Here is a 12,648-nt window from a genome sequence, read left to right as displayed (position 1 = left end):
TTTTGAGTAATATCTGGGATTGCTAATGTAATATATTTCATTTTATTAAAATTAAACATTTTGTAATAATGATTGATATATTAGTTTAGGAGGGAGCTAAAGAATGTTATAGAATTGTTAATTTTAGGGTAACATAATTTAAGATAGAATATAATTATTGTATTGTAAACCCTGTGTGTAGCTCTGGGAAGTCGGGGGGAATGGAGGGGGGTGGGGAAGGGTGGGTTGAGGGAGGGGGGGAGATATATTGTAAAACTTTTAAAAATTTTCAATAAAAAAAAAAAAAAAAATTTCCTGAGCTACCAGCTTTTCCCTGTAAGAATAATTACTAAATGATGCAATGACAGCTAGACATGATTCAGCACTGCTGCAACAACACTTGGCTCAGCGTTCCTCCCAGATGCTCCCAAGACTCTCAATCAAGAGATCTGGCTGCTACTTTGGGGATTTGCTAGGTAGCAACTCTTGTTATTATTAATAAAGTGCTAAGTATGGGAGGTCCTTAGCAACCACAATTGGGAATGGCAACTTGGTCATTAAGCAATGTGGTTGCTAAGTGAAACTGTGACTGTGCTTATGATCTTTCTTCAGCTTGCCTTTGTTTTACAGACCTGCGAAAGACATACATGCAAGGTTTGGTTGCAAAATTATTTTTTCACCTCCATTGCAATTGCAAACAGTTGCTGAATGAGGCAGCCTCTAAATGAGGACTACCTGAATCACCTTGTCTGAGACTGGTTTTTTAAAGAAATGGGAGATAATTTCAAAGGGCAGAGGGGAAAAATGTCAATATATTTTTTAATTTCATTTTTGAAATGTGTATCCCACTGTTGGAAAACCTACTTTTCCCAGCAATTGAGTTAATAGATATGTTCATAGAGGTTTTTTTTGTGTGTGGTAGTAATAAAGAAACAGTTTACCACTGAGATGCGTTTGATTTTCCCTTCTAGCTGTCATTCTGTCATCCATGTTATTATCCAGGCAGATGCTACTTAGCTTTCAAACTCAGATTTGGTCAGCCAAAGTATGTCAGCTTGGATACCTTACTGTTTACTTTAAAATCACCATATTAAATTCTGAGCCATCAAAATATATATTAAGAAAGGACTAGCTAAAATGCATAACAATAAAGTGACATAAAATAGTAATACAATAAAAGCAGCAGCCCCCCCAATCAAGAAAGCTTAAACCTAACCCATTAATCATTCAAAATTCCTGGAGTAATAAACCCTTTCCTGGCTGGCCCTGAGAAGAATCAGAGCCAGGCCTATTTCTCTGGAGGCAGCATCTACTGTGGGTGCGTAGGTGGGAAGGCACAATCTATAAAACACCCCTCTTACTTTCTCCAGGTATTCAGATTACTAAATGAAAAACACTGACCCAAGAGCCAAGCACAGCAAAATGCAGCCTTACATTGTTCAACTGCTCTACGATGTGCTCGCTCCCAGGCCGTTTAGCTGGAATTCAAAGGAGTTTTGACACATATTTATGAAGAGAAACCTATAAAAATACGTTTCCTAAATGGAATGATTGTGGTCAAAGGCAGTTCTTTCAAGTTATGGAGACAAATTCTGAGAGAGGACTCTCTTCTTTAAGCCTTGGCCTGCTTGTAGGAATCCCATAAAGAGGTGGATTTACTTGGTCACTGTTGGAATTGGACTACATGTCACGCTAGGCCAGGGGTAGGCAACCTTGGCTCTTTTATGACTCATGGACTTCAACTCCCAGAATTCCTGAGCCAGCAAAGCAAAGCTGGCTCAGGAATTCTGGGAATTGAAGTCCATGAGTCATAAAAGAGCCAAGGTTGCCTACCCCTGCGCTAGGCCATACAGCTTATTCTTTTAGCAAAAGTGCCTGAAGGCAGGACAAGAAGCAACGGGTGGAAACTAATCAAGGAGAGAAGCAACCTAGAACTAAGGAGAAACTTCCTGACAGAACAATTAACCAGTGGAACAACCTGCCTTCAGAAGCGGTGAATGCTCCAACACTGGAAGTTTTAAAGAGACTGGACAGCCATCTGTCTGAAATGATATAGGGTTTCCTGCCTGAGCAGGGGGTTGGACTAGATGACCTCCAAGATCCCTTCCAACTTTATTATTATTATTATAAAATGGCAGCATTTAACTAACTTTGGCTGATGGTGCTTGGATGGAAGACTATCAAAGATTCCAGGGATCTAATCTAGGCTGAGAAGTGAAACAAATATCATAGAAGAAATCAGAAGCAAACCACTTGAAACTCTTCCCAAGAAAAGCACCCAAGAGTGCATAGAAGTGCACACTCAAAACTATGTATTTGTATGCATCCACATAAAGAGACAGAATCCTATTTTCAAAAGCATTTTGGTGAACACTTAGGCTGCAGGAACATTATGCTTAAAAGAAAGTTATATGGAGTGAATTAAGAAGGTAGACAATTCCCTCGCATTAGATAATGCATATTTTAAAAGCTCCCTTTTCTTTCTTTCCTTCTGTCTAAAAAGGGTTAGCCTTTTTAAATCACTATTTTGCTTCTCTCTACTTGCGTAATCTTTCCCCAGAGGAAATTTTTTCTGACAGATATTCCTTACCATATTATGTTTTGTGTGATAGATCAGTGAGGCCGTCTTGTTTGTTTCTGAACATGGAGATTACAGCAAACTGCTTTAAATCTCCTTTTTCCATGCTCAGCCATCAATGCACAGACACAAGAAACACTTCATTTTATTACCATGATCACTACTGCTTCTTTTTGCAGTTTTGAAAAGTGTTCTACAAATAATACTATAAATAAATGTTACTTCCAGCAATGGGTGCTTCCAATTCCATAATTCTATATTTTGCCAGTTTGGGAATTTAATCTTTTCTTCATGAATCTCCTGATTTATGAATTGGGGAGAGATGAGGAGAATTTGCGCCTTTTTCAACATTCAGAGATGACCACAGTTCAGCTCTTACATTGGTCTGTGTGGATTTTCCCACTTGTTTGACTTCAGTGGTTTTAATATCATTACAAGGCTGCCCAGGCTGAGCTTTGGTCTTTTGGGAGGGGTCTTCCAAATCAGAAATCCCACCCTCAGCTTCAACTGTGCACTCAGGGAAATACCCATTCTGGAGGCTAGTTACAGTGGAATGCAGGCTGGAGATGGCTGCCTTGATTTCTGCAATATTAGCAGCCAGCTGCTGTAGCACAGTCATTACCTGGCTTAAGGTAGGCTCAGTAGCCATTTTGTCTAGAAAGGGAAGAGGAAAAGATCTCTCCTGTTGTTCCATTTGGGGGGAACTTGAAGAGAAAAACCCAGTTGCAGAAAACCTCCTTATGATTTGCACAGCCAGGTACAAAGCTTCACCTATTTGGGTGTTAAGTGTTATGGAATCAAACTTTGGAAACTGCTTTAGAGTAACTCCCAATTCAAAAAGCCAGCTTCTGTTTTGCTTAAAGTACCACCAGTTATGCCTAATCAAGCGTTTCTGGAGATTATTTCTTGTGTGAGTTCTATGATGTATTCCAGACTGGAATTTCAAACTTCTTCTACTGAAATATTTTCGGTCAGCTCTTCTGTGTTTTATTAAAGCTGAAAGGCTATTGATGATTTCCTCAGGATTGGAACAGGCATACTTTTTGAAAGAATTAATATGTTTATACTTAGGACATGTAATCAACTGACCCCCAAGGTTGATTTTGGAAGCGTCATCTTCATTACTATGACTGGTGTATCTGTACTGGGCTTCTGAATCTTGTTGAACATCTGAATGAGGAATTTGTGTTGCGGGTTCCTGTAAAACACTTCCAAAATAACTGAGTTTCTCCAGCACTCCTACATTTTCTGAACTATTAACCAGACCACTTTCCAGAATATTCTGGTTTTCACTGGTCAAATCCGTACTTTCATTCAACTCAGCAGAACATATTTTTGAGCAAATGAGCATTGGATCTGGATCAGAACTTGGAGAAATTCTTTCCATAATTGTTTCCAATGATTTATCTACATATCTAAAATCTCCCCAATTGTCAAGTATTAGTGGCTCAGTTTGTTCTGTATCATCAATGGCTGCGCACACAGTTTTCCGACTTGTTTTAGTTTCATGATGGACTGGATTCCTACAATGGCCTCCATAAAATTTCTCTTTTTCTACCTGTTGTCTTTCAGTATCATTCTGTTCCTCTTTGATTAAATTTTGCTTAAGATTCTGGAGATGTATCTTATTGGATATTCCATATGAGCCTGTTAGATCTTCCTCACTCAGGGTTTTCTGATCACTGATAGGTATTGCAGGAGTACCACTTTCTCCATAATCAATATGTAGGCATTGACTCTGCAGCCCTACTTCGGTGTCTAGAAGAATTATGTCTCTGTCTGGTCCCATCACATTTCTTTCAGAACAAATGAATATTTCTTCCTTCTCCAAGGTTCTCTTTTGCTGGTTCTTCAGACAGTTCTTATTCAACTCTTGTTCAGGACGTTGTAAAATTGTCTCCTTGGATTTTTCCAGCCACTCCACTGCTGGATCAAAGACTTCCTGCAAAAGGTCTTCCTCTTGGCTTTTTCCTTTGATCTGATCTCTTGCTAAAGGAAAGAAACAATCAAAACATCCCTTAAGTCCACCAATATTTGATTGCAGTGAAAACTCTTGTTTCAATAAATTAATCATAATGTTAAATATAATAATTTTATAAAAGCTCTGTATTCTAAGTAGATTAAAAATTCTACCCATGTGTAGAATTTCTTTATTATTTTATTAAGCTTATATACCACCATAACTTCTTCTCAGTTATTCTGGATGGTTATACTTGCTCTTTGTGTGCAACCAAATAATATTTCAGCTTACTTTTTAATATTCTGCTGTGTACAGGTAATAATAATAATAATAATAATAATAATAATAATAATAATAATAATAATAATAATAATAATAATAATAAATAATAAAGTTGGAAGGGACCTTGGAGGTCATCTAGTCCAACCTCCTGCTCAGCAGGAAACCCTATACCAGTGTTTCTCAACCTTGGCAACTTTACGATGTGTGGACTTCAACTCCCAAAATTCTCTAGCTAGCTTTGCTAGCTTGAGAATTTTGGGAGTTGAAGTCCACATCGTAAAGTTGCCAAGGTTGAGAAATACTGCCCTATACCATTTCGGACCATAGAGCCTGCCCATTACGGTTGTTAGTCATGATGGTCATAAAGCGGGTTACCCATGTGAGTGACCCGATATATGTCCTTTTTTTGCAGCAGCCATTAAGCAAACATGGCAATCATAAAGCAACCGCCACAGTAATTAGCGAACCAATTGTTTGCTATGGGCTGGTTTGGATGTAAATGCTGGTTTTCGGCAAAATTGTTTAAAAATGTGATCATGTGACCATGTAATGCTGCAAATGGCTATAAATGTGGGCTGGTTGTCAAATGCCTAAAATATGGTCACATGACTGTGTGGGGGTGGGGGTGGCTGTTGGAACCAGGTCATAAATACTGCTGGGGAGGTCTGTTATACTTTTGAAGTTCAGCGCCAGTAGTCAGGACTACTTGTAGCCTGTCTTTAATCCAAGAAGCTCTGGACAGCATGCCACCATTTGTGAAGCCACTAGCTAATCAAAACATTTTGGATAAACTCTGATAATATCTTTTTACATCACTCAGAATTTAGCTTAGTTCCAAGGTAAATTAATCTGAGCCTTTCAAATACTTTGGCCTTTGGTTCCAAATACTCGACCCTTGTAAGCTATAGGACAGTGATGGCGAACCTTTTAGAGACCGAGTGCCCAAACTGCAACCCAAAACCCACTTATGCATCGTCGGGTGCCGGGTGTGGCTCATTGGGTGGGCGTGGCCCATTGGGTGGCCGTGGCTGCAATGGTAACGGCAGACTGGGTGGGACTAAAAAGTTCAATCAATCAATTCCAACTTTGCAAGATCTTTTTTTTTTCCCCGCAAGAAGTTGAAATTGACTGATTGATTGAACCTTTTTTTTTGTACACGGCGGCGGAGGCCTAAAGCAAAAAGGTTTTATAAAACCCAGCTGAAGGTCTAGGACTGGGGCGACGGTGCGCGTGCCCACAGAGAGGGCTCTGAGTGCCACCTCTGGCACCCATGCCATAGGTTCGCCACCACTGCTATAGGAATTGTAGATCAAAACGTCTAAAAAGTAACAAGTTGCCTTAGTTTTCTAGTCTACAGAAGACTTCTGTTCTAGGATTTCCCCAGAATTCTTACCCAAACAGGCTACATTATCATAATTTTGATGCATGACATTCCAGTAAAGGTTTTTTTCTTTATGGTTGAGTAGAGTCCATTCTTCCTCAGTGAAATGAATAGATACATCTTCAAAGGTTATCGTATCCTAAAATAATCAGAGGGGTTAGTCTATTAATTGCATGGTATTTTGCAAAGACTTTGAGATGGAGTTACTGATCAAATATCAGCACTATCCCTAATTCCTTTGACTATCCAGGTCAAGTCTAGTTTTATTCCCAATTTGTAAGAGGGGAATAAGCAATGTGCCACACATGATTACTGGATGGCTAGATACGAAATGCAAACTGAAAATAACAAAGCAATGAAAAATTATCAATATGGAAAGTGAAAATTTCATATTCTCCAAATTGACTCTGCTGCCAACTAGACAATTATGCACTTCACTGATGTAACTCACACATAAACTCTGTTCTCCAGCCATTGCTTTGTTTCAGAACAATTTGCCATAAATGGAAACTGGTTTGGATGGCTCCAAGAAAAGATTTAACCATTTGTGGGTTACAAATCTAGCAACATATATTAACCATAACAGCTAAATGGATTCTCTAATTCAGAACTTCCCAAATCTGGGTAAATTACCCAAAATGGGTCAAAAGTTTTTCTTTGGATAATGACACATCAACCCATTACTATAATAGGGATGTTTAAATTGCCTTTGCCATGTGTACTAAAATATACTCAAACATCTTCCAAAGTACTCATATTTAGATGAAATTGCTAATGGTAGTTTGTTGAAATGACAAAGTCATTCAATAATATTGTTTTATAATACAGATAGTCACTCAGTTATGATCATTCGCTTGGTTACCATTTTAAGTCACGACGGGGCTGAAGAAAAGGTCTTATGATGGGTCCTTGTAGTTGGTTAAGACTTTTTGATAAGTGGTTTTGGGTAATGAAGGAAAAGGTTTGGCAAGCATTGCTCTAAATCAGGCATGTCAAACTCGCGACATCACGTGACGCCGTGCAACCTATCGGGCCGGTTTTGCCATTGCCGGCAATGGGGTGGGCACGGCTTCCACGTGATGCGTCCGGCCCGTGGGCCGGCAGTTTGACACCCCTGCTCTAAATTTTAGAGGCACTATATGACACTGAATACAGGTAGTCCTTGACTTATGACACACTTGGAACCAGAATTTCCATTGGTAGGCAAGGTGATTGTCAAGCAAGTTATGCCCAATTTTATGACCTTTTTTGTCGTGGTTGAGTGAATCACTGCAGTTGTTAATTGAATCACATGATTGTTAAGCGAATCTGTTTTCCCCCATTGAGTTTGCTAGTCGGAAAGTCAACAGATGACAATCACATGACCCCAAGATGCTGCAATTGTCATAAATACATGCCAGTTGCCAAGTGCCCGAATTTTGATGACATGACCATGAAGATGCTGCAGTGGTTGCGAGGACCATCATGAATTACTTTTTTCAGTGCTGTTGTAACTTCCAACAGTTGCTAAATGAATGATTGTAAGTTGAGAACTACCTGTATCCCTTTTGTTTGAACAATCAGAAGTGGATCAGTGTTTCCTTCATACCCTGTTTCTGATGTAGAGCACATGATCTGCATGGAGAAGATTTCCCATTTAATCATAAGCTTCTCTACTTAAAGGATCCCAGAAAAACTCACATCTCCATGTTACTAGAGAATTAGTGCTACTTGGAAAAGGCAGTTCTGGACCAGATGCACTAATGAGCAGAAACAGCCAGTCTGACTTTAGAATTCTACATCAGGATTATTGACTTGATCATGTTCATAATTTGTTAAGAATACATTAGAAGAAAATTTTCTGGTGTATTCTTAACAAATTATGAATATGATCAAATCAATAATCAAACAATGGACTAGACAGCTTTATAAGAGACTGGAAGCCGTTTGTGGAGTTTCTAAAATAAAAGATGGTTAACAGAGGGATTTGAAGACTAGTGTAATGTTTGGACTAACCTGTTGACTGTTATTTTTTCATTTTTAAAAATATATATTATAATTAGATGTTGGGTTGATTTGATTATTAGAGATTTCCTCATCTGAAATATTTGTTTATATATTTTTCTTGCTAAATAAGAATGAGAAGACTTATAATTATTTGTAGATCCATTATATAAGAGAAGAAATTATCAGGGTTTGTAAATTTTCTTTTCAACATTCAGCCAGGGTGGATTTTTTTTTTGTATGTTCAATGTTAGACTTATTTGATGTTTGTGTCATTATTTTCTTTTTTGTACACAATTATTTTTTGTTGTTGGATGTATGTTTTTCTGTTTTGCATTTTATTCCTGTTGATAAAACTTAATATATATTAAAAAAAAGAATACACTAAAAATGTTTTCTGTCTCTGCCCAAATGCTTTCCTGTAGCAGCCTGGGAATTTGCCATTTATATATGGGAATACAGGTATATTTATTATACATGTATTTATTCCAATACTTATTTTGCTAAGTTCTAATTTTATTTTAGCTCCAGACCTTCCTCCACTATTCCAAATTTTAGCATCTTGCAGCCACATCCATATTTCTTTGCAAAAATACTAAATGCTTGATGACAATTACTGTGGAACTACATTTACTGAAAAGCTGAGGATTAAGAAGATATATGTCTTTGATAAAAAAAACCCTCCTTTTGTGCATCAGCAAAGATTCCAAATCCATAGCATCCATGTTGGTTATACTGTATAACCAGATTACATGTAAGCAGCACAATCTGTGCATGAATCTACCAACTACCAATTAGCCTGTATCAACACAAAGACAGGAAGTATTTTCTTTGTCCAAAATACATGGGCCTTCGAGAGCAGTAAGAGAAGCAGGATAAAATTTTTCCTTTACAATATATGCATTTTAGACCAGCTTTCACTCTCCCCAATTTCTAAACCAGGAAAACACACAGAGTCTGCCAGGAAATTAAAGCTGGCTATTTTAGAGGATAGGAAATGAGTCACCCCTTGCTTTTCTGAATATCTTACTCCGGATAAAGCTTTTTCCTTCCTTAAGCTGCAGACCTCAAATGAATTCCTTATATCCACCAGACCCCTCCCCTCCTTTACAAAATACTTCCTTATGGATGTTCTAGCTGTAAGTAAAGGATTACAGCATTAGAAGCTCTCTAACCAAAGAGGCCAAACAGACATTTTTTCTCCATTCACAACTGCCTGCACTGGTTCCTGTGAATTCAGGAGCACCAAGGGCATCACTAGAACTTCTAGCATGTTTAAGTATCAGCTACATTGACAGGTTTCCATTCTAAAGATAATGTCATGCCAATACATCCTTAGTATACCCCATTCCCCAGCACCTGAATGGGCTTGGCAGGTTCCTGTTTATGATAGGCCATAGCCAACTGAACGGCCTCCTTGCTGCTGCCTGGCTCCTGGGCTTTCAACCATGTCTGCAGGTCCACTGGAAGCACACTGAGAAATTGCTCCAGGATGACCATGTCCACAATCTGGTCTTTGCTGTGCTCCTGAGGACAGAGCCATTGCAGGGCTGCAGTAGTCAGCCGGGACAGAATCTCCTGCAGAGTTTCTCCAGGGAGAAGGGTGGATAGGCGGAATCTCTGTCGACCCGCTTCTCGATTAGCCTGGATTGAAGGCGAGTTCAGAGCATACTTTTCTTGACAAAGACCAGGGTTTGGCATGTCCATAGAGCTGTCGGTGAACTCATGAAAGCCAGGAGATGTTAAAGCTGATGGCACAATTGGCTCTTTAATAGTCGTTTCAACAGCAGCGACGGATTCCGGTAAATTGGGCGAAGGTTGGCGGCTTGCCTTCAAACATGCTCTCAAACGTTGTATTGTCTGGCTTGGATGGTGTGTACACCATTTCTTGGTACGGACTTCAGACAAGGCATCACAACTTGCTGTATTCACTTTAGGGTTTGATTCCGGGCCCATGGTGTTTTTTTCCACGCCATATGGCACTTGGTCAGCTTCCGTTGGCATCCTGGTGGGAGGGTGAAGATGTGGCAAAGACTTTATAACTTGGTCGTGGCTTGTGTGAGCCCTTCCTGTACAGCAGTATTTGTGGTATTCAGCACACTTCCAGAACGTTTTGTTCCCGCTTGCCCGCACTTTCTTATACAGATATCCTTTATAAAGCAGCTGATCCTTACCTTTGTCATCCTTGATAAACTGCAAGGACATTTTCACAATGACACCGTGTGCTATATGTAGAGGAGCAGAGACAATGGATTTACAAGGTAAAAGATAAAAACAGAGGAAACCAGACATGTAATGAAAGAAATCCCTTGTTATAATGATGTGCACAGATGGCTCTTTCGGATCGGGAAAAATTCAGATAGCAGGGAAGATTTGTTTAATAGTTACCGAAGAATGAAAGGCTTCCTTCTGGTCCGCCCTGGCTTTCCCGATTCCGCCTCGGAGGCGAATGTAAATCGTGCTGCCGAAACAGATCTGTAAATTGGCTCCTTACTCCTTCCAGAGCACAAAAGAAGTTGCCACGACCTTCCGACGCAGTCTTCCTCGTTACGTGTCTGTTCTTTCTCCCCGTGATGTTACTTAATGTGATGAGTCTGGCGCTTTAAATTCTATTTGGGAATGAAGCGCCTAGAACCTACAGCGGTACTCCTACTAACAGTTTTCATTCCGGTCCGATTCTACCGTTATTAGCTGAATAACCGGAGATACCCCTATTTAGCCACGCCCCCTTCCACTTTGAAGGAATAAAGGCGGAAGTCCCATCATATTATAGGCCAGGGTGTTGTCTATCCAGCCGTGAACGCTGTATGTGAGCGACTGGAAGTAATCCTGTGCGAAGGAAAATTTGCCAGGGTATTTAGTTAAAAGAGCCCCCTCGTGGGGATACTCTGTAATTGTACAAATTCACCTTTGAACAGATCTTTTGAACTTCAAAGCTTTAATTTTTGGGAAAGGATTATGGCATAAACCCGGTTAGGATCACATATTGTCCAAACCCAAAAGTTGATTTGCTTTTTTGGTTTAGTGACTGTGGTTAGTAAACTGTAATTTCTGACTTACACTTTTGTGCAAAATCAGGTAATTCTTGGTTTATTAAATAAATTTTAATTAAACCAGTAGGGTCTAGTGCAGGGGTAGGCAACCTTGGCTCTTTTATGACTCGTGGACTTCAACTCCCAGAATTCCTGAGCCAGCCATGCTGGCTCAGGAATTCTGGGAGTTGAAGTCCACGAGTCATAAAAGAGCCAAGGTTGCCTACCCCTGGTCTAGTGCAACATGTAAATAACTTTCTAGCACCTTTCATTTGAATCTTTACAGGATCCTGAGTTTTAGATTGGAGAGTACCTGAGTTGCTCATTTTTAAAAATACCTTACCTTAAATGTCTGAGATGGTATAGGTCTGTGGGCACGCGCACCATCCCCCCAGTCCTAGGCCTTCATAAAACCTTTTCGCTTTAGGCCTCTGCCGTCATGTGCAAAAAAAAAAGGTTTAATCAATCAACCAATTTCAACTTCTCGCAGCAAAAAAAAAAGATCTTGCAAAGTTGGAATTGATTGATTGAACTTTTTAGTCCCATCCAGTCTGCTGTTACCACCGCAGCCACGCCTACCCAATGGGCCACACCCACCCAACGGGTCACACCAATCCAATGGGCCACGCCCACCTGGCACCTGGCGATACATAAGTGGGTTTTGGGTTGCAGTTTGGGCACTTGGTCTCTAAAAGGTTCGCCATCACTGGTATAGGTTCTCCTGCTTGAGCTGGACTAGGCCTCCAAGGTCCCTTCCTATTCTATTCTATTCTATTCTATTCTATTCTATTCTATTCTATTCTATTCTATTCTATTCTACTCTACTCTATTCTACTCTATTCTAAATAGCGTTGGAGAAGATTCCCAAGAATAGCCAAGAAAATGAACAAAGAAAAATCATATCTATTTAGAATATTCAAAGCTTTAAGGAACTCATTATATGAAGACTTAGCTTTTTGAAGAAGCTAATAGAGGGAAAGAAAAAAGGAGACAGATCATCCTGAAAAAGATGTATCTATATCAGGGGTGTCAAACTCGCAACCTCACGTGATGTGTCGTGACGTATCGTGACTTTTTTTGCCATTGCTGGCAATGGGGTGGGTGCGGTTTTGCTATGATGTATCCCAGGCAGTTTGACACCCCTGCTCTATATGGTTGCCAAAAGTTATCATCAACTTTACAGCACAGTCTAAGCTGTATAAGCTGAGGGTTTACAAACCACAAGGATTGGAGTCAAGGAAAAAAATGTCAGAAGCAAACATGTCGGATTTTGTCTTAGTACCATGTATGAACCCAGCTAAAACACTGTGTTAATGCAGTTATGGTGGCTTGCATTGTAAAGTTAGCAAAGGACCTCCTTTTTAAGAACCATATTTTATGTCTCAGTTTTCCTGGCCTGGAGATCACTGAAAAAAAATAGTTGCATGTCAAAATGTGGTTATTATGTGATATA

At 39.6% G+C, this 12,648-nt stretch overlaps 1 protein-coding gene across 1 annotated transcript; it reads right to left on the bottom strand.

Moving 5' to 3' along the window:
• Positions 1-2,159: 2,159 nt before the first annotated feature.
• LOC107292842 lies at positions 2,160-10,841 on the bottom strand. Its single transcript, XM_015821969.1, has 5 exons — positions 9,523-10,841; positions 6,193-6,319; positions 3,329-4,546; positions 3,085-3,211; positions 2,160-2,358 (listed from the first exon to the last, which is right to left on the bottom strand). Exons 1-5 carry the CDS (start codon positions 10,453-10,455, stop codon positions 2,160-2,162), a joined length of 2,604 nt encoding a protein of 867 aa, XP_015677455.1. The 5' UTR covers positions 10,456-10,841.
• Positions 10,842-12,648: the final 1,807 nt, after the last annotated feature.

This window comes from Protobothrops mucrosquamatus, unplaced genomic scaffold, assembly GCF_001527695.2.
Source record: "Protobothrops mucrosquamatus isolate PMUCROS unplaced genomic scaffold, P.Mucros_1.0 scaffold1440, whole genome shotgun sequence".
In the NCBI taxonomy this organism is placed as follows: Eukaryota; Metazoa; Chordata; class Lepidosauria; order Squamata; family Viperidae; genus Protobothrops; species Protobothrops mucrosquamatus.
Note: the sequence above shows the minus strand (reverse complement) of the source record. Positions and strands in the feature narration are given on the sequence as shown.